The 26242-nt window shown below is 36.5% G+C and overlaps 1 protein-coding gene across 1 annotated transcript; it reads left to right on the top strand.

The window, feature by feature from the left end:
* Window positions 1–5011: 5011 nt before the first annotated feature.
* On the top strand, window positions 5012–22064 carry LOC104290589 (long-chain fatty acid transport protein 6-like). Its single transcript, XM_009889701.1, has 10 exons — window positions 5012–5489; window positions 6422–6634; window positions 7440–7598; window positions 9296–9420; window positions 12749–12943; window positions 14351–14441; window positions 16658–16856; window positions 17241–17338; window positions 18833–18963; window positions 21888–22064. The coding sequence occupies exons 1-10, from the start codon at window positions 5012–5014 to the stop codon at window positions 22062–22064; spliced, it is 1866 nt and encodes a 621-aa protein (XP_009888003.1).
* The last annotated feature ends 4178 nt before the right edge of the window (window positions 22065–26242 follow it).

The raw sequence follows: 26242 nt of genomic DNA, 5'->3' as shown, positions 1-26242 counted from the left end.
CTCCTAAGTTTTGTTTCGGCTGAAGCCACTCGGTGGTCTTGACCTTATTTTGTGAGTATTTCCCAGTGTTGTCCTTGCCTTCAAGGACAAAAGCCCCCACCCTTAAAAGAAATTCCTCGCAAGGGAATGACAACAGCAACAACAGCAGAATCGCACATCTCTGCTCCCATTATTAGAAACAAAACCCACTGTTACTCTGCCTTTCCCTCCCTTCTATCCATTTGCTTCATTTTCTTCTTGCTCTCTATCAGATCATTCATATTTTTTAACATCCTTTTCTGTAGTCATATTCTTTCTTTTATAGCATATTTAAGCTTTTCCTCTTGTTAGGATGATCGTCCAATATTTCCATAAAGTCCCAGTGTACCATACAAGCAGCCCAGAATTATGTATTCCAAAGACAGTAAATAAAATCGAAAGTTAGTCTGGGAACAGAACTAAGTCTGTAAGCTTTAATAATATTTTCTAATTAAATTAAATTATGTAATATATTAAGTATCCAATATAATAAATTTTTTGAAAGTATTAATAGCCTACACATTTTCTAAAATCTAAATATCATAGTTATGCCTCAGAAAACATCGATACAATGTAGAATACATCTTTTATAAAAAATTTTGAAGTACATATACAGGAATGCAGCGAACCCATGCATTTTTTGTAACTTTTTTAAAGAGCTATTCAGCTTGTATTTTGAGGCTCATAAACTAAAGGTTTGGTCGATATGATTTAAATTGTTAGCCAGCAGCATATATGTCTTACTATATACATACTTACTTACTTCTTCAACCAATTAAGCAGGCAGCAACAAATACTATAGTGTCCTTTTTCAGCATTTACATTCCGTAACAAGAATGTCCTCTGAGGTTTGTATAATTAAGCTTAAAAAATGTGTTTACCAGAAAATATTGTTCAATCTAATAATGTGTTTGTACCTATTCCAGACAATATATGACAATGTGAGTTAAATGCTATAGAAATGTTTGCTGTATTCTGAATATATTGTATGTAGGAGTATACAGAAACATCACTAAGCTTCTTCTATTACACTTAAACAGTCATTTCAACAGACCAGTCCTTTCCTTTAGTATAACTCTATTTCTTGTTGCTTATGGTCCTTTTAAGTATAGAAAGTAACAGAGCATAATTGACTTCTTTCTCTTTTAACAATTAACTCTCAATAGAGTCAGCAAATATACTGTGTTCCAAGATACAATGTCCAGTTCCCTTTCAGTCACATGGTTGAAGATAGCTGCAAAGTTGAGGTACTGCAGAACAGGAGACCTGACAGAAGAAGCTAAAGACAGAAAGGAGTCTTTAGCTGTATGTCTAGGCATGCAGTCACCAGTCAAACACTATGGGTGTGGAGCATCAAAAGAACATCTGCTTGGATAAAATGAACATATTCAGATTACCCATGCAACCTTCCTATGAGTGATAAACAGAGGCAGAAAGGATCTAAGTGAATACAGGACACTAATCAAAGAAAAAATCAAGAAGTTGGTAAGAAAATATTTGTTTACTTGTCATTCAGATGCTGGAAAAAAGCAGTAGTTATAAACTTAGCTAAATTATAAAGTTTGAATTTCTTTATAGGTAATTTCTTATTATTTACACAAAACAATGTCCACTGTATGCATCTGAAGTCAGGTCAGACTCATTCCTTTACTTGCTTGCATTATACTTTTCTGAATTTGTCTTCTTTGCCTCAATCAGATAAACATCTTGATCTATTCCTATTAATTAAACAGTATGGTGAACTCCAAAACTGAACTTTTGCTGCCCATTGATTAGATTTTTTTTTAGGAAATGTAGCGTGTTTTTTTACTGGGGGAAAAAAAAAAAGGTAGATTACTTGGAAAACAGAATATTCACTTGAATTCTTAGCGAATGTTTGGGCTCACTGTATTTGGAAACCTTTCCTGTTTGTCTTTATTCAGGTGGTTGCCTAAATACTGCAAAATAGTTAATTGTGCATTTCGATATCATTGACTACTTTCTTAGTCTTTTTTTTTTCTTTTTTTACTTCATGCTCAAGCTCTTAATAACCAGAGATACTTAAGAATCTCAATGTTCATTAAAATGAAATGTTTTCAATCCTTTTATTGCAGAGGAAAAGCTGAAAAGACACGAAGAGGAACAAGCAGAAAAGAGTAAGTAAACACACAACCCCACGTTTCTGCGCTTTCTACTTCTATAGCACAAAAAAACAGACAAACCAAAACCACTGAGTTTGGTGACAAATTTTCTTGAATTCAATTGCAATTTTGTATTTCTAAATTTCAAAGCAGGGGCTATGCAGCAACTGTTCAAAACACTAAGGCTAGTAAAAGGCTATTTCTATCTTGAAAGAATATTTTTTCTAGAGCAGGAATTTGGGCAATGAGATGGATCACTATTTAAAGTTTGTATGAGAGATACTTCGCCTTTCACACACTTCTAGGGTCAGTGTAATATTAACTATAAGGGCAATTACATAAAGAGTATGTATCCTGGGTATTTCATAGACATATCAGATACCTCAGAGAACTAGGCATGAACTTGACATTGGGGCCAACACACAGGACTGTTTATGTTCCCCTGGGACTGGAGAACATTTAGTTCATGACATAATAGCCTTACCTGCTCTTTAACTGACTGTTTCCTGTGTTCTTTCTCTCTCCAGTACATCCCCTGTACCCCAGAGCTACGCTGCCTGTGTACGCGAAGCTGTGGACATGTAGTAGCTCTGTGCCTGAGGTGGCAGTTCCATTGTTTTGTTTTCCCTTTTTCTAAGAGAATAACCCCAGACCAGAGCCAGGCAAAGAGAAAGCGAGTTCAGACTGAGAAGAGCTAGCAGTCAATTTTCATTAGAGTAATACTTTCTGGCATAGAATGACTCTTGTCAGATAAACAAATGAAGACTAAGGACTGGAAATACCAGATTTCCCATTAATTAAAACAAGGCTAAAGGAATTGCTCTGTTATTTCAAGCTAATTGTCCAATGCCTTTTCCAAGACTTCGGGAAAAAATATCTCAGAGGATACTGACTCATTGGAATAAGTAAGCTTATTTCTGATTGTGCAGAGATACAAATCTGGGTACACAGGCAGCAAAATTCCCCTGTGTGAAACTTGGTGAAAAGAATGCAAAGGAGAGATAACACAGCCAGATTTCAAGCTTTTATCTCTTACTTTGACAGAGGGCCTTCATAAAGAATACCTCAAACCAAGCCATGCCAAAATTCAACAGTAGATGATATTGTAACAAGAATACAAAGGTTTTGCTTAGACTGCAAATTAAGGATGTATTTGGTAAGATCGGGAACAACTGAGTTATTTGCATTCACAGCAAAATCATGTTATTCATCACAGTGTAAAAATAATTATTTTTTTTCAGAGTGTCTTGAGATTGTCTAGATTTAAGAAAATATTTCCCTGTTCTAAGCAGTTCCTTCCTTTGGAGCGTGGATTAAATTCCCTTGCATGTACCCTCTGTGAATGTTTTGGAGAATTCTAAAGTCCAGTAGGCAAAAGCAAGCTAGGTGGTACCGCCAGGATTCTCCAGCCAAAAGCAGATATCAGGCTTGTCATTCCAGGCGTAGGACAGGTCATGCCAGTGGGGCTATTGGACTGCAGTTGACTGTATGACTGTAGCCTCACTCAGAGAGGTGCATACTCTTTCTTAATAGTCGCTCTTTCCTAATATGCATTCCTTCTCCATCGATATATTCGTCATTTTTTCCTTTCACTTGCTTTGTTTAAATTATATTTTTCTGCCCCACAGACAGTATTTTGCTTGAACAATTCTAAAACAAGGGATTGGTGGGCCTTTCCATGCACATTCATGTGTGAAAAGGGTGAACCTAAATTAATCCTGAAATAACTCCGCAAACCAAAATTGTTTCATGTCGCCTTCTTTAGTCTTTTGACTGTTTTATTCCACTATGAGTTCTCACTTATACACCACGGCTATATTTGGCAATAGAAGTAATACAAGAATGCTATAGCCAACCTATTATTTATTGAATTTACTTCTGATCTTGCCTAAAAGAAAACTAGGTCTGAGCCAAGTCTTACATCATCATCCCTTTTATTTATTTTCTCTTAAGATTATGTCTATGTGTTTATTGGTTCAGTTTAAAAACTGCCATTTAGACTTCCCCCAGAGCTAAATTTACTGTCTGGAGCTATAGTGAATCTTGCATGCTTGTACATGTGGCAAAGAAAAATTAGTAAACGTTTCCAAGTCACAGTGGAGGAGAACTTAATAGCCATGAAAGTCACGAGGTCCTCTGTTTGTGTTCTTGGCCAGTAAATAGCAATATTCTGAGAAAGCCAGAAAGTCAATGAGGGAGCCATATGAAGTGAAACACAAGATGTTTTAATGGAATATCTATTGTAAGAGTAAACTTGTAGCTACTTTCATTTTTTAATATATAAAAGCAAAAAAAATTGGCCTGAGACATGACGTAATAAACAAGAATAATCTGCAGCCTTCAGGATAACTAAGAATGTCACTTTACAAATTAAAGAGTTCAGAAAGTGATGGGTTTAAAATTTCTGTTTAGAACTCTAAAAAGTTATGCATTACATACTTTAACCTGGTTTATATGTTTGTATGCAATTAATGCCACGCTTTCATTTTTGAGCTGCTCTTTTATTACATATGCATACATATATTTGTTCTTTGGATACTTCTAAAATTTCTAAATTTCCATCTTGTATTTAACTGTCAACGTCTTTTTCATTCTACTGCCATCCTGGCCACATTCTTTACTCTGAATGAACTCCTCCATTCTTACAAACTGCATGTTTTTTGCTCTTTATTCCCTTTTTCTTTTTTGTATCATTCTGGTCCTTTGTATTCTAGTAAACTCCAGTACTGTATTTCTAAAAGTTCTCAGATTTATTGGTGGAATTGCAATTAGCTTATTAACTTCCAGTGTCTGTCATAAAACTAATCATTAATTATATTAATGTATTGCATTTTACATCTCTGAAATAACTGATCTATTATTTTCCCCCAAGCATGCTACACATGTGGCTTTCAACAATTGCTGGAGGAATAGTGGTGCTGTGTGTGTCTCTGAAGATCTTTTTCCCATACTTCTGGCAAGATCTGATCTACTTTTTGAGGCGGAAGAGGTTAAAAGCAATGCTAAAGAAACGGGCGAGCACTGGAATTCTTTCCATAATTGACCTTTTCATGCATAGAGTGGCAAAGATTCCCCACAAGCCATTCCTCATCTATGAAGGGAAGGTGCACACCTATCAGGATGTGGACAGAAGGAGTAACAGAGTGGCACAGGTTTTGCTACAGTATGGGAATCTGAAAAAAGGTGACACTGTGGCCCTGCTGATGGGTAATGGACCTGACTTCATCCATGTCTGGTTTGCGCTGGCCAAGCTGGGCTGTGTGGTGGCTTTTCTCAACTTCAACATCCATTCTAGATCTTTCCTGCACTGCGTTAATACATGTGCAGCAAAAGCATTAGTGATAGGAGAAGGTAAGTTCTGTATTGTGTTTGACTTACTACTGAATTTCTACTGCCTTATGCTTTTTATCAAAAATATAAAATCAGAGCCATTTAAAGCTGTGAGCACTTCATATATACATATACAGATGCTGTTAAAAAAGAGGGGAAAGATACAGTCTTGTTTAAATTTCAAGTGTATAAGCCCCAAGAATATGTGGCATTAATTAGTACAATAAAAGTCTTAAATCCAAAACTCTTCGAGTACTGGACAATGTACCAGCAGAAAAAATCATGCATCAGCAAGTGAACAGCTTGGGGAGATACTTTAGCCTCATTTCCATTTCTATATACTGGCTTATGTAGATAGAACTCCACTGACTACAGGAAGACTCAGATTCCCTTTGTTAGTGGTCATTTCCTTCAGCTCAAAATTTTCACATACAGATTTATGGTTACTTTAGAACTACTTTAAAGTAGTAGTGCCAAGGTAGTATTGCTTGGAGCAGAGTACAGCGTGTTTAGCTGTAATTTTGGCCCTCTTACTGGCACATTATGTAATACTCAGCAATTTATTTAACCTTTCTCCTCCTCTTCTCCCATCTTCAATACAGGTTGGCAATACTTCCATAATTCCATATGAACCCATGAGGGCTCATTAGTTGGTATGCATACCAAGTTTTAAAACAAATGTTATAACATACCAGTTAAATTAAATCCTATATATTAGTGCCATCAAATAAGATCAGGGAGTTTTACCTGTTACAATTAAAGCCGTATGAGAAGTATAGGGAAATTAAATGTCATGATTTTTTTTTTCTCTGTCCATTAAGTCGGTTAGTCCTGCTGTGGGCTGTGGTACGTTCACTGTAGGCAGTGGTAGGGTGTACAATTCCAATTCAGGTAGTCAGGTCTGCAGTGATAATTGTTTTAATAATAAGCATATTTTTTTTTTAACTTGGCAGATATTTTGGGATCAATAGAGAAAGAATTTATTTTTCATCTCTTGGAAAATAATGTTGCTGTCTGGCTGATGAGCACCAGTTCTCCTTTCCAGCATGTTCACACTATACCAGACAAACTAGACAAGGTGCCAGATCAACCTGTTCCATCTCACCTCAAAGTTGTCAAAAACACAAGAGACACAGCTATGTATATCTTCACATCGGGAAGTACAGGTGAGGATGTGTACTAACAAAGTACAACTTCAACTCTCTGAAAATAAAGGTGGTATAATATTAGCAACAAGGCAGGCACACAAAAAGGCAGAACTTGTATTTTTAAGTCAAGATAAGGAGGAATGCATTTAGTTACAGGCATAGTAAACTTTAAACCATTTTTGCCTTGGCATAACAAGGGTGTAATCCCAGTTAGGGAACTTTCACATAGATATTCCATGGCTGAACTTTATTTCTTAAATTTAAGGTCAATAAAGTCAGCCTCTACCAGTGGCTCAAATTCCATAGTGACAGAACTTCACGGGTCTATACTAAAAAGAAATATGGGCAGTACAGCTGCCTGGGCCTTGGGAGAAAACTTTTCCTCTGAGACTGACCTGAATAATGAAGCTTCACCTTACCTCATGGGGAAGGAAAGGGGAATCCTTCCTCTAGTCAAGCCAAACAACTTTGTAAAAGTTATTCCCATTGCACATAGCAGATGAGTGGCACAGTGGCCACTCAGCAGCTTTCCCATACTCGCATTGTGGTAAGGGAACCCTGTGTGCACAGTTAGTCTGCAATCACCTGTAGTCTTTCTCCCCCAGACGAAGCAGACGAGAGGATTAAATAGCCTTATAGGCAAAAAGACTGAAAAATCTGAGAGACTAAGAAGATATACTCATGAGGCAAAGACTGAAAGACAGGACGGACAGACTCAGAAGAAACGATAATTCTCCCTGTACATTCCATACATAATTCTATTTGCAACAAAATTATTAATGCAAGCAGTACATTAATAATTATTTGCTCTTCTCCCTTTCAGGTTTCCCAAAAGCTGCTATCATCACTCATCTAAGAGCTCTATCTGCCTGCTTATTATTTACTCAGTGTGGTGCAGTTTCTCAGGATGTTATGTATCTCACTCTTCCTTTGTACCACATCAGTGCTTCTCTTCTTGGCATCAGCGGATGCATTGAATTAGGTAATATTCACTTCTAGTGAAGTTTCATTAACTTGAGAATTCTGTAAAATTTTATTATTTGGTGATTAACTCAGTTTGGCAAGTAATTCAAATATTATGTTCATCAACAGACTTTTGTTATTTTCTTGTTTTTATCACCTTCTCCAGTGTGAAAACAATATCTAAGATATATGCATAGTTTTTGAAGCTTAGAACAGACACCAATTATTGCATAGATCCTATCTAACACGGCTTGAGGTCTGTGTATCGCTAATACAACTGCATATGTTCTGCAGGTTTAACCTGAAATCATATCTGTATCTTCCACCAAAAGTCAAAAAGGGCATTCCCATAGGCATATGAGATGTCAGGCTTGATTTTGAGTGTCAGAAGGTACAAATGCATTGTGGAAGCTTTAACTGACCTTCAGAATAAGGTCAACTAAATGTGTCTTGGAGCTTTTTGAGTCAAATATTTGAGTAACACCTACAGAATTAGATTCATGATATTAAAGTGAAGGAAAGGAAGAACGACATAGACTCCCCATTTGATTGTGATAATGGGAGTTATTTGTAGAGGGCTAGCAATGAGATTTTTCTTCAGGTGTGCCCTCCTTTCTTGTCTTTAGAGTCTTGACCAGAAGTTGGATTTTGGTATGATAAGTATATATCGGGACTGTTTTAAAAGCCATTGCAGTGCTTTGTTTCTTCAGGAACAGCATGGGCAGGCATGCTGGGCTAGAGCAACTGAAAACAAGACTGCTGCTGCCTAACAGAAACAAAAAAGGGATGGGAAAAGTAGGCTATGCAAAGGTTTGAAGCTATGATTTCCCTTGGAACAGAAAAAGTAGACCAACAGCTTTCTTAGGTGGGCCATTCACATGGGACTCTGGGGGGGCTGGGATTCAAATGACAAGGCTTTGACGTGAGTCATGCTGAAGAGTTCTGAGAGGGCTTCAATCTTGCATGAGACAGTAACTGGGTGAGGGAGGAACTGGCAAGCTAGGAGTAAGTGGACTAGAAAGGATTTAGAACTTGGGAGGCACTCGGAAGCTTTATGTGGGACAAACAGGACTCAGGCGAAAAAGGAATTTTGGAAAAGAGAAATACGGAAATTTGTAAATACTTGGCTGACAATGCTCAGAAGAAAGGGGAAAAGGGACAGGGTGGTAGACAAGAGAGGTCTAGGATGAGGTGGCTTTTGGAATGGAAAGCTCTGAAGGAACTTCAGAGGCATAGAAACAAAAAATTGAGGATGATGAGTTCACTAGAAACAGGAAAAGTGGAGTGCGATAGAAACAATAGAGACTCTAAGTCAGTTTCCCTTCCACCGCTTCTCACACAAATACAGAAGCTGTGAGCTACCCTCTTCCCCATGCCAAGCTCTCTTTTTTCAGAGTTACACCAGCAACCATCTTGACAGAAACAAAATGGTTAGGCTTTGACCTATTCCTAACACCTGAAGACAGCTAAAAGGTTTGCTTCTACTGTTTCTGATACTTTAAGTTTTTAGTTACTATTCAGAAAAAGCAGCAAAGCTCCATTGTGCTAGTCACATTTAACACCAAGATCTTGCCAGAAATAGCTAAGAATTTATTTAAATAGCTGAATTTATCATTAATTGAATTACGAGAGTCACATCATATTTTTAACACTAGTAGTAGAATATAAGATAGCTTTTAAGGTTATTTTGAATTTTCTTGTGTTTTCATCACCTAGGAGCAACTTGTATTTTGAAGAAGAAATTCTCTGCAAGCCAGTTTTGGAATGACTGTAGAAAATACAATGTTACAGTGTTTTTGTACATAGGAGAACTCTGTCGCTACCTCTGTAACCAGCCCAGCGTAAGTTCTTGTTTGCAAATGCAACTTGAAAATATAGCAAACATGTATTTTACCAGTCTTATAGATTCACCCATTTCTCAATGGTACACTATTTTTAATGTTTGATAGTTTTTTCCCAGTGTATGCAAAATTTGGTTCTTGTCTTCCTTGTAGTTCTACAATAGCAATCAATTATATATCAGCAAATGTAGTGGTTACACAGAAAACAGGTCTGGCAGGGTGGGACAGTTATGCCCAGACACTAACATAAATTCCTCTGTAAAGCCAAGCTTGTCAGCTTTTCATCTGAGTGCTAGGCAAGAGGCAGGTCAGTAGGGAAAAGCTATAAGCAGTAAAAGCTTTATCAGGCTCAATGATCAAACAAGAGCATGAACCAGATTAAATGATTAACCACCTGCACTGTACTGTTCCAAAGTAGTTACTTATTAAGAAAAGGTTACTCTATTCAGTATTCAATGGCTGATAATTAATTTTTGTACAGCTTTGAAACTGCTGTATGAGCTTTTGTTAGTTTAATTTTTTTTCTGAAGAGGTGTTTCAAAGGCACATTTTGTTCCATGGTTGTGTATATGATGATAAACTTATATGTATAACACCATAGTACTAATAGTGTGGTGAAAAATTTTGGTCGCCCCTGGGATAACAGTCTGGAAGAATGTGGGACCTAAACCATGATCAGATTTAGGACAAAAGTAAGATGTCACTGAACAGAGCAGCAGCAGACAAGCAAGCCTGAAAATATTTATTATATTGCAACGCTTATTTCTTAGTGATGGTGGAAAAGATTGGTTAATTTCCTTAATTTTATATTTGGGAGTTGGGCAGTTACTGAAGGGAGGTGACAAGTATTCCTACCTACCACAGAAAACATCACGTACAAGCACAAGGTTTAAATGATCTCCAACTGCACTGGTTAAGAGATTGGCACAAGAACTAGTAAAAAGGGAACATCTGAGAGAATCCACCAGCTGGTTTGAACAGAGACCTATTATTGTGTGGTCCGGATGTAGGAGAGGGGTCAAAGACAAAAAGGTATTAGAGGGAACAAGGCAGGAAAGCTGTTGGCCAGAACTCAAGTCTGTACAAACATTATGTCAATAGTCCACGGATCAAAAAACAAAGGAATAATTAGCTAGGCCAAACTAGTTGTGTAAAAGTTTCTCCTGCAGGAAAACGCAGGAAGAACTTTCTTTACTTGGCCCAATAACAAGAATTTAACAGAGAAGATATTGATATTTAACTGGCAACTGGTAAGAAGAGAGAAAAACAGAAACATGGTCTAGCTGAGTTGAGGAAGCTGAGGATGCCAACAGAATTGGATCAGGGTAAACACAGAGTCCTGTCAAGATCAGGTATCTTACTGAAGTATAATACATGTAACCTGTAGTGTATCACACAGGTTCTGCCACAGTGAAAGAAACCTGTGCAGGCTGATAAGCCAGGCAGCTACATTTCACCTAGACTCCTTGTGCTGTGGCATGCCAGAGCACAGCAGTCCTGGTGTTGCCCAGGACTAGGGCTACCTAGATGAGGGACCTGTTGGAGTATGCCTTAGGTCATATCGGGGATGTCTGTCCTTACTTCCTTTCACAGAGCATGCCTAGGTCTGACACTGAAATTGAGAAAGAACATGGGTTTGGGAACTAGGAGGCACTCCTGGATTTCTTGATGTAGACAGAGACTCTAGAGACTACTCTCTGTCAACAGAAAGCCTACCCAGCATCCATGTACCTATTGGAATTAAATTTTAAACACTGTACCCCACAGAAGGTAACAAAAAACCCCAGAATGCATGTCGAGGAATGTCTTTAAAGAGAACCATACAACTTTTAAAATGAAGATATTTTAAAATTCAAGGTAATGCAGGGGAGTCCTGCAGACTGTTATACCAGGAATGAAGCGGTAAGCATAACAGTTTCTCCCATGCTTCTTGAAGCTCCTGAGATTTACTGTAAGTCCTAGAGTCTCACCAGCTATTTTGAAAAAAATAATATTAAAATCCATTATTTCATCCTGAAGACCAAGTGCTGAAGAAGGGAAATATTAGGCATGAAGTAACTCTCCCAATCAGCCTGTGATCACATACATGTGATCAAACCATGCTATTCATTCAGGTTTACCATTAAAACTGCAAAAGAAAACAGAGCTCATTTAGCAGAAGCAGGGAAGTCTCCTATCCTGTTTTTAACAAGTGAAGTTTAGTCTGCATTAGACTAATTGTGGTACATAATTAATCTGCCATAAAATGCAGTTCTGTATCAAATGAACCTGCTTGAATCCAAAGTTCAGAAAACAATTTTACGTGAATATTTTTAGAGGTGAAAAATTTGACACACTGGTTCTGCTGAAATATTTCAGTGTAATTCTTAGGCAATGTTCCACTTTGAAATCATTGTAATATAATTTAGAAATCAAACATATTTTTACGATTATTAAAGTTTAAAAAAAAACACCAAAATGGAAATAAAATTAATTTATTTGGTTTGAAGAAACCATTCCTGTGGACCTGAAATAATTTTATTTTCTGTTGTCATTCAGCCATGGCAGTAACTTACTCAATCCCAACTACATCTCCAAAAAAAGTGGGGGCTTTTCCATAGGCAGTCTTGACTATAGTCCTACATATAGGGTGCTGAGCAGTCTGGCCCAATGCAGAAAACTTTTATGTAAAAATAAGCATTTGAGTAGTTTGGCACAACAATGACATAATTGACATGTAACAATAACACATTAACAACTACATTTTGACTGCAGATTTGATTACCATCTTTTCTGAATTTGGATTTAAGATTAAAAAGTGCACCTAAGCATATGAGATATGGTAAGCAGCTTCTGCTAATTCTTCAGGTTCCTTAGGCAACATGTCAGATGTGTGAAATTTACTACCAAATATCATTACGTGTAGAACTGACCATAGAGTGTCACAAGTGTTTTCTAAGACACAACTTTATTTATGCAGGAAAATTCATTTCTTTGTTTCAGAGAGGAATTTCCATTCTATGGGAAACGGCACCTACTGAAAGCTTATTTTTCAAGATAAACTAACTCTTTTAAATTTTCTAATATACATCTCAGTTATAGAATTTATAAGTGAAAATACAAGGAAGAACTATAGGAATAAACTTTTCACCTTACAAAGATCCTTCAGTCTCAGACCAACAAGAATTCTGATGATTTTCTCTTTGATTTTTACAAAACAAATACCCTTCTGTGAAGTATTTTACTCAAAGAGGAAGTTTCTAAAGGAAAACAGTTCTATTAGAAATTTTTAGGTTAGGTATTTAGACCCACTCTCAGCAGCAGAATATTTCTTTTTGGCTGTTCACAGAAAGAAGAGGACAGAGTTCACAAAGTGCGGATTGCTCTAGGAAATGGTATCAGACCTGCTGTCTGGAAAGAATTTTTGATGAGGTTTGGCCCGATTAAAATATTTGAATTCTACGGATCCACAGAAGGAAATCTTGGTTTCTTGAACTATACTAATAAAATAGGAGCTGTGGGCCGTGCTGGCACCTTCTCAAAGGTAAATGTAACCAAATCAACCAACCAACCAATTAATCAGCCAACCAAAAAAAAAAACCAGATGAAAGGCAGAAACTATAAAGAGTGGGAAACTGTACAAGGAAGAACCTGCTTACTACAGTCCAGATGTAGAAAAAATTGGTTAAGGAAACAGAAACCTTATTCTTAGCCCCTTACTTGACTGTAGTCGCTGTACGTATATTATGATCCTAGAATAAATAGACAGAACAAGTCCATAGAAGCTGAAACTACTGCTTCGGGTATCCAACTTTTTCCTCAGAATACAAGAAAAAAAAAAAACCCAAACCCTAACTGTATAGAACTATCTGTCCACAGGACTGATTAATGATGTTTTTGTTGAAGTTTACTCATCAACCTGAAAACCCACAGATATTAAGTGATGAAGCAGAAATTAGTTTTGATTTGACTTTTGGTATGAATCAGGAGATATATATTCTGGATGAAATTTACTCTTTGACTGCATCTTCTCTTATTAAAACCAGCGTCACACTTCGTTCTCTGAAATAAGATAAGTAAAGCAAAGAAATTCTAAATTCTCAGCAAATAAATGAGAAAAATAAAAATCTCAAGATATCTGAACTATAAAATTTATATAGATGACTACTGTTGAAACTCTTATTGAGGATATACATCTTCCACCCATAAAAATGCCTTGACAGTCTCAAATGCTTTTCCTATTTATACAGACGCTCTGTGTATCATGAACATTATACTACAGTGAAAGACTGTTCAATTGATACTAAAAATTCAGATCAGTTAACATCAAAACCAGATTAATGACTTCCAAATGATTTCTGCTTTCAACCTGAGATGCCAAAAATGCCTTCCCATGGACATAATAACAACTCTGCAATGCTTTTGATCTTTTAGCAATTGTAACTATGCAGACAGGGAATGAAGGCAGGAAAGCCTAAATCAAACCATTGAGCTGAAAGTTCCCACTTTGTTCTGGCTCAAGTAATTTTTCACGTCTGTAAACTTAATTTGCATTTTTTTGTCAGAAAATCTTCTTGATTTGCATTCCAGTAATGTTAAGCTTCTACTTATAAATGGATGGTAGTTTTAAAGCAAAAGTGACAATTTGATCAAAAGCACTGTTTTGCTTTATTATTTGAATATGACCACACTCTAAAACAATGGATTTCTTTTTATCGATAAAGGAGATGAACACTTCATCTGTATGGGTATACTTCATGTTTTTTACCATGCTATGAACACTTTCTGACAATTGCTTCTCAGAATACTGTCAGTATATTTCAAGCTATTACAAATCTTCCAAATTCAATAGGGTACTATCCATTAATTCAACGCAATTTTAATCAGAACAACCGGAAAGTGAATAAGAAAGTGAGGTTTTTAACTATGCCTATTCACTTTCTTTGTTTAGTTCCTACATTCTTTTGAGTTGTTGAAATATGATGTCTGGAAACAAGAACTTATGAAGGATGAAAATGGAAGGTGTAAGAAAGCACCCATAGGTAAGGAAAAACGTTAGTTATCTATTAACTAGCAGATGTCTCAGCTTAGATGGTGATATTTTGGGGCAAAGATTAACTTACTGTTCTGTGAGCAACAGATTCTTGACATACACTTAGAACTTGAGAATGACACAGGAGAAATACATTGTCAATAGACTCAAATAGGGATCTATTGCTATTATACCCAATAACACATCCAAATATTTATAATATATCCAAAAATTCAATAATATAAGAACATAACCAATTTCCAGGCCTCAGAATGCTTTTATTCTCACCTGTTAAAACTTGTTCATATTCCTGAGAAAAACAGATTTCTTACTGCTGCTTTTTTTCCAAATAAAATGGACACAGTAATTCCTAGATACACTGTGTTCTGAGACCAGATGTTTACAGATGCTGTCTTATTTCCAAATTTAAAGTTCTGATGAAGAACAGTACTATTTCAAAATCTGCATAACATTTTTCATATTTTTACATTTAGTGACCAAAACAGGTTTAACTATTTAGTACCTAGAGTTGCATAGGATCTCCAAACTCGTACTTATAATGGAATACTCCTATCCAAAGAGCTCAAGGTCCCAGACTGAAAAGAGGATGGCCTCGCAGCTGAGAATATCTTTGAGAAAAATCCTGAAAACTGACTCTCACAAAAGACATAGCACTGCATTTTACTAAAGTCACATTAAATATCTGTGTCTGTGTACACACACATGAATCCATGTGTGTCAGTGCTAACAGTTGTGTGAAAAACATATTGACCATCACTAGTTTTAGCATGTAGACACAACTATCATTGAGATAAAATTCCAGAGGACAAAACAGAGGCTAGTACAGCCTATATTTTTCATCCTCATGTCAGATCTCAATGACACATAGTAGTACTGGTCATCAAAACAGCAATTATTATTAGTTATTTCTGATAATATGTTACATTCTGATAGTAGTACTGGAAACCAAAGTACCAATTATTAATTATTTCTCATAATATATTATTTGCTGATAATATCTATATCAAGCAAACCAATGATTATTTTTTTCTTTAAAAAAGCTTGCTTCCTCATTACAGTTACATTATAAACTGGACATAAATTCTTGGTTTCTCAGGGAAATTGATAAAATGTCCAGTTTCATAACACTACTAGAAAAAATTTGCAGGTGGTTACACATACTATTTAGATAACTCTGAAGTCATCGCTCGAGGTAATGTGAGTAGTATGACAGTAAATGACAGTAAATTCCCAAAATGGAATAGAGAATCATTCTGTAAAATTGACTGGGGCTTAGGACACCTTTTTTTTTTTCAATTCAACATTTTTGGTTTGGTTTTCCTTTTGGTATAAAACATATATCCTATTTGCACTGAAGCCAGCTCCTCTTCTGAACGGTAACACAAGCTTTCCTTCCACTTTCCACATTAGAGTTCAAAACAATAATGAGGATTTAATATAAGAGCCAGATACACAGCTATGGAGAAAATTATTTGTTTGAAAACATCTCCACGTCTCCGTTGATGGAAAAATAACAAAAAACTTTAGAAGATGGAAAGGAAATGTCTTTTAACCTCAGGAGCAGACTGAGAAATAAGACATTACCTATCATAGATACAGAATAATAAAAAAGCATTTTCGAAGGGTATCCTGAGCCAATTTCAGTGAAGTCAATGGAATTTTTGCCCTTGATATAAATGGGACTTTTACCGTCAGCAACAATGAGTGATGCCCAGTAGGAATATGCTGCAGCCTCCAGGGACTCCTTGACATTCAGAGGCCCAGGCACATTATGGCTTACAACTCGTGTTTCCACACCAGCACAGAGCTGGGAGTAGTAGTAACCCTGTCCTCCAGGAAAATGTAAAGCACAAGAGGCCAGGCACTGTGTTTTGCACCCATGTGTATTGTTTGCCTAACAGCATCCTTTTCAAATGACAGAATAGTCATCCTTTCATCAGGCAAATGCTTTTTCAGGGTAAGTGAGGTACACTGTACTCCAAAAAGCTCTTTCCTAAGGTCTAGCTTTTCAGAAGAGAAGGAAGCAAAATTATGCTCCCTCTTCCACTCACTCATTTCTGCTGTTCAGGAAATAGTTATGGAAATGTAGCCATAAGATGAGTAAAACAGATGGGGCTTTCCAAAACATTTTTAATATGGTATTTTATGTTCTAAATAGCTCACTGTAAATATGTTTTTTTTGCATCCCCTTTGCATGGCCTGCAGGTAAACCTGGTCTTCTAGTTGTTCGAGTTACTCAGGATGCCCCTTTTTCTGGATATGCTGGAAATAATGAAGCCTCAGAGAAGAAACTCCTGCGCAATGTTTTTGTGAAAGGAGATGTGTATTTTAACACAGGAGACCTCCTACTGAGGGATGAGGATGGCTTTCTCTACTTCAGTGATCGGGTGGGAGACACTTTCAGGTACAGTACAGAGTTAACAGGAAATCCAGTCAACTTGGAAGAAATCATACATATACAGGACTGGAAGACACAAGTCAGATTTGAACTTGATGAATATCAATTTTGTTTTAACAGAAAAATTAAGGATCACAATCAAAGTCCACCAAAGTTCACACCAACACAGTAGAATTTTTCAAATTTGAGTCAAATGACACTTCTATTTCTTTTAAGCTTCAGGTCTCATATGAGATGGCACTAAATCAGAAGAGGATTTATCTGCCTACAGTCTTCAGTTAAGAATAACAGCAGTTCACATTAAAAGCAGTGCTCCATCATATATAGCAACGTGTAGAATAAAAATTTTTTAGCTAATATCTATGTCCTTTTAAAAAATATTTTCAACAGGTGGAAAGGAGAAAATGTTGCCACTGTAGAAGTCGCGGAGATCATCGGTATGATGGATTTTGTCCAAGAAGTTAACGTTTACGGTGTAAGCATAAAAAGTAAGACATTTCCTATAGTTTGAGAATATAAAATGAAAACAGTAATTTCATACTCTGTACTTTCTGTTCTTGCAACAGAATGCATACTTATATGTAAGGAAATAAATGGAATCAACTTGGCAATTCAGGCTTTCCTAGAGTACTTTGAAATTTCAGTTTCAATAAAATTGTGCATTTAATAAACATGATGTTGAAATTTTGTAATGAATGGCAGAAACATTAGGATGAATTAAAACTTGTAACACAGATGTGAGAAGTACAAAGTTACAAACTACAGAATACTGCTCTTAGGCTACAGGCTTTCATCTGAAAAATGGTAAAACAGGGGGCATATTAAAAGATGACATGACTGAAAACACCTGTCACTATCTTGTAAGTACAGTCCTAGAAGACATTATTATTTTGTAATTGGAATGTTCCCAATTACATATGGTAATTCATAAAAATATATAATACCATGATGAAAAACTAAATTACAAGATGAGGTGGAAAACCGCTTAGAAGATGCATCCATTGAATGAATGGGTTGAGGAAGGTAAACTTGCTTGTGGTACTGAATAGCTGTTCTATGTTTCCTTTGGATGAAGGCAAACAAAGTATAGTGTTAAAAGAAACTAGTTACACGAGGAAGCTATCAAGAGACAAGCTGCTACTTAGCATTGAGAGACGTGAGACACAATGGATTCAAAGAAAGAGGATATATGAAAATAAAATGAACAAAAGGCCATAATCTGAATGGTTGATCAGCAATTGGCTGTCAAATGCCAATAGGTTCATTTGTAAGAAATGGTGTCCTCGAGGGCATGCAAAAACTATAACCTCACTTGGAAAGCGTATCTCATTCTCATCTACAGTTAGAGCTGACAAGAACTTCTTGAAGGGCTATTGAAATCTCAGGCAGTGAATAGCATATCAAAACAAAACCTCAAGAGCTTAAGAATCACTTTCTTTCTTGGTTGTAGTGTTAATAAAATCTAAATACCAGTCTTTCATATTTTTGAATTAAATCAAGTCTCAAATATTACCAAACCCAAACTATATAGTATATTACCAAATAAACTGCTGCAAGTTAATTTTAAATAGAAGGGAACACTCATATTTTATCTTTCCAGTGCCTTGGCCACACCTTGAGGCTGCTCTTTCATTCTGGACAGATTTAACGGTGGCAGCTCATTTCTTCTAATCTAGATGTTTTCTCTGTTTGGAATTTTTTTGCTTGTGTTTGAATGAAGAGAAAGCAGGAACTATGTTCATTACATCTTTTTTAAAAGGGGTTGGTTTCTGTTTTCATGTCAAATGTAATTTAAAGCTTGTAATTTGCTAAGATGCATTTCCCCTATTTGTCACAAATCTGTCTTTGGAAGAAAGCGGAAAACACTCAGCACTGCTATTTTGATATTTCACAATATCCAAATATTTGCTCTAAATCTCTCCAAATATCATACAAGACTCATATACACTCTTATTTGTCATATTATTTTAAATTTCTTTTAGACTATGAAGGAAGAACAGGGATGGCCGCTATTGTGCTTAAACCTGACCAACGCTTTAATGGAGAAAGACTTTACAAGCATGTTGTGGAATTCCTTCCAAGTTATGCCCAACCACGCTTTGTGAGAATCATGGTAAGAAAATCGGTTGCCTCCTACTTGTATTTATCTTCTGTCTGACCTGAAAATTGGTCTCTACAATCGTGGAATGCCCAAAGTAATTTACAAACAGTTTCAAGAATTGAAACACAAAAGGTAACACTAGTTTGAAATATGGTTCCTATTATAATTACGAAGTTAAGCAAATATTTGATGAATTAAACTTATATTTTGCTTTAAGGATCCATTCATACCTAAAAAACCTAGTTGTGATTAATAATTTGGCAAAGTTGGGGTTTTTTTTAAAGCGCTTCATTTTTAACAAGTGTGTTCTTCCAGCCAAAGATCACTAAGGAGATGCACATGGATAATATTACACATAACAGTGTCCTCTTATAAAAGGATGACATGATCCATTTAAAACCTTTTCCTAATATGGTTGTTTCTGAAGTGATTATTATTCACTGCTACTGACAAACCATCAAAGAAATACCGAGTTCTTTGAAACAGATGGTAAGATAAATACTTTACAGTGAAGATCTCATAATCTGAGAACTAAAACATACCCACGTACTTTAGAGTATAAAAGCAGAACTGGGATACAATTCTTTTTACATGTATACCTTAAAAGTGCAAGGATTACACCTCACCACAGGATGACCTGCAACAAGACAGGAGAGCATGAACTGCAAAGCGCAGGGAAGGTCCCCACATTACATCTTCTGAAAGTGTGTAGCAGATCGTTTTCTGTGGTTAGGGGATGCTGAGAGGCATTCAGCAGTTTTCCCTCTCCCTAAATATTGACAAACTGTCTGAAAGGCACAATTTTGATTGAGAACAAGATGGGAGCATAACAGAGTGAATGAGACTGCAGAGGAAGAGGAGAAAAAGAATGTATACATTTAGAGAGAGACGTGAAATTTTTAAGAGAGTTTAAAGATTGACAACAACTATTTTTTCACTAATTGGTTACTGTACTAAGTCAATGTATCCTCACATGCATTTAGTATGGATTATACTAGCTATGGTGCCTCAGGGCAGCAGTGCCCTCTTCTGGGAAAAACCTTGGGAACACATTTGTCTCTATGGTTCCATTAGATGGAGATAATCTACATGGAGCCCTAGGATCTCTACATGTGGAACTCATTAAACCTGTTTGCATATATATAATCTCTGAATAAAGGGTTTTTTTAGCTCATTGAAGGGAGCTTAGTACAAAAGATACTATCATTACTAATTAATGAATATTTACACATGTGTAAATTCTTATTAAAGGACATAAAACCAATTTTATCAAAAAATCAAAATTATAAGAAACATTGTTTCTTTAAAAAAACATCTTAGGGGAGGATAATAGGATGAATGCTGAACTTGCAGTGTTCTGAGTGGACAGAAAATTAAGTCCCTTCTGAAAAAAAGATGTGTCTTGAGAAAGAGTTCATCCTAATCAACTGTGACAAATGAAAATATTAATTTCTTATGCAAAATTGGATTTAAGATAAAATCAACCCTGAAAATTTTTCAGCAGTTCATATGTAGGCGCTTTCTAATATGACTTGTAACCATGGTTGACTGATTTTGTGAAACCAGGCAGACTGAGAGTTGTTCTTCTCAACTTCTCTGACTTGACTCCAGAAGAAGAACAGAGGCCCAGGGACAACGATGCAAAGAACCAGGGTACTCCGAGGCTCTGAGATAGCTTTTTCACTTTACGTTTGCTAACTTAATTTCTTGTTTGCAGGAAGATGCTAGGAAGAGGTTTCTAACAGCATCGAGGGAGTGATTTCAGTTTTGTACTACTTGTGCTCTGTTTTGTTTTGAGGTTTTGTTTCTGTTTTGGGGTGGGTTTTTTTCAGAACTCATATTTCCATGTAGAAAAAACTGACTTTATTAAAATAACATCAGGGGATCACTTAAACAGAAAATCTCAGCAATCTGTATTCGTAATACACTTTGAAAATCTTTAATATCTGTCTTTATTAAACTTTTAATCTTATAATTGCAACTTTTAAAAAAATTACCAAGACAAATTCATGCTACCTATTCAAATTGAAGCAATCACACTTGGTAATGATTGAACACTATTACCATCTGGCAGCTATTCACGGTCTGTGTGAAATGACTTGGTGGTCTAAGTGTAGTTCCTATCATAAGGGCTGCCAAAAGAGAGAATGAACTGGCAAACTTATCAGCAGTCTTAGCTCAGAAGCCAAAGACTAAATGATCTGGGAGTTGTGGAAATGGAGTAGCAGTGTGAAGAAGAAATCAGGCATGTTACAGATCAAGAGACAGAAATAAGTAAGAACTGAAAAGTAGCCTGTTTCAGTATGAGAATTAAAAGAAAGTGTTGACTACATTGAAAACACTGTAATAAGAATGCTTGAGAATGGTGTGTTTTAAACTTTTCCCTTAATGTGAGCCACATTTTAAATTAGATTATTTTATATACCACTTCTGCTCTGATACACTGACTATTGTGTGCAGACCAACTTGTTTATGAATTGGCATTTGAATAACTGCTGTACATCAACTGCTTACACAGAAAAATAACACAGGAAGACATTTAACCTATGCGTCTTTAATGTCTAAAATGAAGGTTAGCAGTTGGAATCAGAGGAGATCAGGTACCATAAAATCAGAAAGCTCTCTGCAGGGCATCACCAAGTGTCCCATAAACTACAGATTTTGTGATCAGTTCCACTAATGAAAGTTAAAGAAAATGCTTATTTTGAATCGGAAACTTGCAAGGTTACATGTGGCTTTGATAGAGAAATGAATAAGAAATAAAAGCCACATTTAGATTTAGATTTCACCACATCTGTGAATCAGATCAATCTGTTTAACTGAAGACATTCTATAGTAAAATAGTAAGATCCATTTTATTCAGTAACTGCATCATATTTTCACAGATATAGGCTGAAATAGCATATTGCACTTTACATGAATTATTTCTTTTTTAGGATGCTATGCAAATTACTACAACTTTCAAGCATCAGAAAATGCACCTGGTGAATGAAGGATTTAATCCAGAAATCATATCTGAACCTCTGTATTTGATGCATGAACCTGCACATTCCTATATTCCTTTGACAAAAGAGATATACAAGAATGTCCTTTCCGGTGAAATACGTTTATAAAGCATACAACAAAATTACAATACAGAAAGTAAATTTCAAATATACTCCTCCTACTGTTATTTCAGCAAAAGCCAGTATGTATTATTTGTTCTAAAACATAAGATAATTGAATTAGTCTTACTGTGACAGAATTTGTCTCTTCATAGGACAGAGCCACAACAGTTATGTGCATCGTGTAAGCTGCACTGCATCTGCTCATATCACTTCCAGGGCTCATACATACAAATTTTTATTTTACGTTTCTCACTGATTCAAATTATTTTTGTCTAAGCCACCAGTATCTTAACTTAGTTGAATGTTTTACTCCTTTAGATGATAATACTGATTCTGCTTAATGTCATAGGCATTAATAAAATATAAAATGGCCAGTCAGAAACATAAGCAAAATACTGCACAAGCACTGCATGTAGACTTCAGTTCAATGTTTGTTAAATATATTATGTAATATTTAATTGCAGTATTTTAGGTGATGCTCAATTTCAGATTTTTATGAAAAATAAACATTCAATGTCAAAATACAGTTGCAGTATTTAGTGGTCATCATTTTCCACAATTTAAGCCGGAACTAACACAGATTAAATGGTTTGCAAAAACTCATCCCTGCTGGCACATGACTTCTTCCAATTTTACTTACCAATTTTCATATTCCTGAAATAGAGTTACCATGAAAACAGGACAGAAATTACTGTAACTGCCAGCTTTTGCTGAAAATGAAGAACCTAGAACTTTTTCAAAGTTGCTATAATTTTTGCAGGCAGAAGCAGATCAGAGAATATAGTATTAGCACACCTGTTGGATGTACTTTCTCTGACTGTACATATCTGATTACTTTTAAAAATCAAACAAGTCCACATAGATGTGAGGGAAAACCTCTCTACCATATATTTCCCTGAATTCATATGATCTTTTGTCTGGATGAGTAAAACAGCTATTGTGTTAAGCTAATTCTTGCCTCATTTGGAGCCCATTTTACAGACTTGCATAGTTAGCTTTTTCCCAAACATAACACTTATTTTTTCTTCACTGCTAATACTCCTATTATCGCCGTAATGCATTGAAACATGATAACTGATCAAAACACTACTGGTCTATTGTAGAAGCACAGAAAAGAAGCCAGCTGCATTCCAAAAATGTTCATTATCTAACATAAGAAACAATTTAACTAACAAACAAACTTGGTCATGATCATAAATGTCTGTAACCCTTGATGATGCAGTGTATCTCCCGAGATCCATAATGGTGCCTCTGCCATTCCAAGTTACGCGAAGTACATGACAAGACCTGAAACAGCCACTGGAAATGGGCTGCTTGAGATCCGGAAGCTGGTAAATAAAACAAGCGTACAGAACTAGACAGCATACTACATCCAGCATACTACACACACCTATGGCACATTGACATCTCCCATGAGACACAAAGTTTCCAAGCTTGGAGTAAGATAAGCAGAGCTCCCTGAAAAAAGCTGTCTCCCAAGTTCTTACTCTTAAGCACTGGTTGCTCGCAGACTAGGAAGAATACTGAACACAATATGGGTTTGAGGAGGGCCCAAGGAATTCCAGTGCTCTGAATTCAACATGTGACTGTAGATCACCCAAAGCTCTCCTTTGACTGAGGCAATTAACTTCTTATAGTTTGCTTAGAGCTCTCAATTTCTGGGTATCAATAATTTTCAGATCATGACATGATATGGAGATTGCTCTGAACTGGCTAATGTAAACAAAATATTTGTATTTTTCCTACCATCTAAAGTTTTATATAAATACACACCCATGCACCCCCTAAACCATTAAGTTTTATGAGGACTGTCCTTATATAACTGCTGATACCAATACACTCAATTAAGTTTGTAACATTTAGAGAGCTCCCAAAAGCTCAGGCAAAAGTCTGGTCACCTATCTGGTTTTATTTTTATTATGGAGATGTACTACAGAACACTGACTGTCTGTCTGTTATTTAATCCTTTCTCCCTCACCCTTTTACTCTCTACATTCAATACCTAAACTGCAACATTGCCTCTTGTCCTGTCACTGGGCACCACTGGAAACAGCCTGGCTCCACCTTATTTACAATCTGCCGTCAGGTATTTGTACACAGGGATGAGATCCCCCTTGGGTCTTTTCTTCTCCAGGCTAAACAGTCCCAGTTCATGCAGCCTTTCCTCAGAGGAGAGATGTTTTAGTCCTGTAATGATCTTCGTGTTGTACTGAACTCTTTCTAGTATTTCAAAGTCTCCCAGTATTGGGAGCCCAGAACTGGAGGCCACTGCAGATGTGGCCTCACCAGTGCTGAGGAGAGGGGAAGGATCACCTCCCTTGACCTGCTGGCAACACCTCTCCTAATGCAGCCCAGGACACTGTTAATTTTTAAAACTGCTTTAACATAATTATTCTCTTATAATAAGCATAATATTGGAGAGCTCCCAGAAGCTCAGACAAAAGTCTGCTGACCTATCTGGCTTTATTCTTACTATGGAGATAAATTACAAGAACACTGTCTGCCTATTATTTCCTCCTTTCTTCCTCACCCTTTTCCTCTCCACATTCAATTCCCTCCCAACATTAATTCTTCAGAAAAAGTTAAAATCATGAAGAGCACAAGACATGTAAAGAACTAAATGCAAGAAGGAATGAATTGTACTTACACAAGCAGAAAAATACCTAATCAGCAACTTTTTGAAGAAGAGGGTTTATTGGTTAGAGTGATTAAATCAAAGGACATGTCTTCCAAAGTAGGTACGAGCAGACCAAGACTGTTCATCCTCCAGCAGGTCATGTAAAGCAAGCTCCAACCAAAAAGCCATTGTGGTTATCCCAACTACAAAGCACAGTGGCTGAGATAATTTGACCTGGACAAAAGTTTGTTCGTTCTGCAAGGCTAACGTGGTTACATCGCTTCCAGACAACTCAGAGCACAGCGAGAATTAATCAGCTATGCTTGCAGTCATCCATGAAGATACAACCAAAAATGCTAAAAGGTAATTTTAATGACCTCTAGCAGTAATAGCACATATCACCCATCAAATTAAGCATGCAAGCTGCCTCTGAAAGTGCCTACCTCTTCCTACTAGCAATAAAGCCTTCAAACCTGGGTGCTTTGAGGTGCACCTAAATTAATGTCCACAGAACAGTGAAGTAAAAGACCTCCTTAAAAGGACTTCATTTTCACATGGGTGTCTCTTCATTCTGCCCTGGCCCTACAAAGCTACAGTATGAGAACACACTTTCATGAGCAGCAAAACAGCAGCATAGAAGGTATCTCTGGGTGAAGAGCTCTCAGTGCCTCAACACTGAACCAAATGCTATGTTCAAGGTGACAGAAGAGGCAGCTGGGTATTATGAAACACTTTCACACACTAATAGAAACTGGTAGACTGCTGAGGAGGCTGTGAAATACATCTTGTTGGAAGCTTTTAAAAAAACCTTTAGCTCAGATGCGCCCTAACCTTCTTGCCAGGGTATTTCCGATAGCTTGTTAAGGACTTATTTGAGAACATCATACTGTGACTCAAAAAAGCAGCGATCCAGTCATGATGTGCATTCACAAGAGATCATGTATCTTCATATGGGCACAAGGATTGGTTGTGTATGTTGTAAGCCATACCTGTTGGTGAGATAAGTATCAGGAATTCTTTGTTTACAGATTAATTTCTTTTAAAGTGAAGATGTACTAGATGACTTCTTGGGGCCCCTCCCTGCCACACGCTTTGCAATTTTTACTCAAAAACAGGAGGAGTTTTATCTCAGGACTAAAAGTAATCTCCTCTGTATGCATCAATAAGGCCTAGGTGACCTGCCAAAATTCAAGATCTGTAAGATTACTGTGGTAAGAATAGAAACAGATAGTAGTCAGGTATTTTTCCATATACTTTCATCTGCTTCACAGTTCAAAGCCCTTAGTCATCTCTTCCAATGTTAACTTTTCTTTCATGTGTTTTGTTTCTCCCTAGGTACTTTCCATGATCATATCAGGCTTCAGCATCTTGTCTGGTTTTGTTGCATTGTTTCTTTCTTGTATCAGCAAACACCCAGTTCAAAACATTATCAGTAACATCTCTTCATTTGTTATTTCAAGTTGCTGTATGGATTACTTTGCTTTTGTTTTGGAGGAAGACATGTATTCAATTTTGAGAATGATTATTACCTAAGAAACATACTTTCCTAGAATAATTCCACCAGGGA

Source organism: Charadrius vociferus, unplaced genomic scaffold (assembly GCF_000708025.1).
Source record: "Charadrius vociferus isolate BGI_N301 unplaced genomic scaffold, ASM70802v2 scaffold377, whole genome shotgun sequence".
Classification (NCBI taxonomy): domain Eukaryota; kingdom Metazoa; phylum Chordata; class Aves; order Charadriiformes; family Charadriidae; genus Charadrius; species Charadrius vociferus.
Note: the sequence above shows the minus strand (reverse complement) of the source record. Positions and strands in the feature narration are given on the sequence as shown.

Excerpts from the sequence above, each read along its gene's own strand:
- LOC104290589 (XM_009889701.1), top strand. The coding sequence starts at position 5,012 with ATGCTACACATGTGGCTTTCAACAATTGCTGGAGGAATAGTGGTGCTG. Across the intron at positions 5,490-6,421 it reads AGCATTAGTGATAGGAGAAG|ATATTTTGGGATCAATAGAG; the intron begins GTAAGTTCTGTA and ends TTAACTTGGCAG. Across the intron at positions 12,944-14,350 it reads GTGCTGGCACCTTCTCAAAG|TTCCTACATTCTTTTGAGTT; the intron begins GTAAATGTAACC and ends TTCTTTGTTTAG.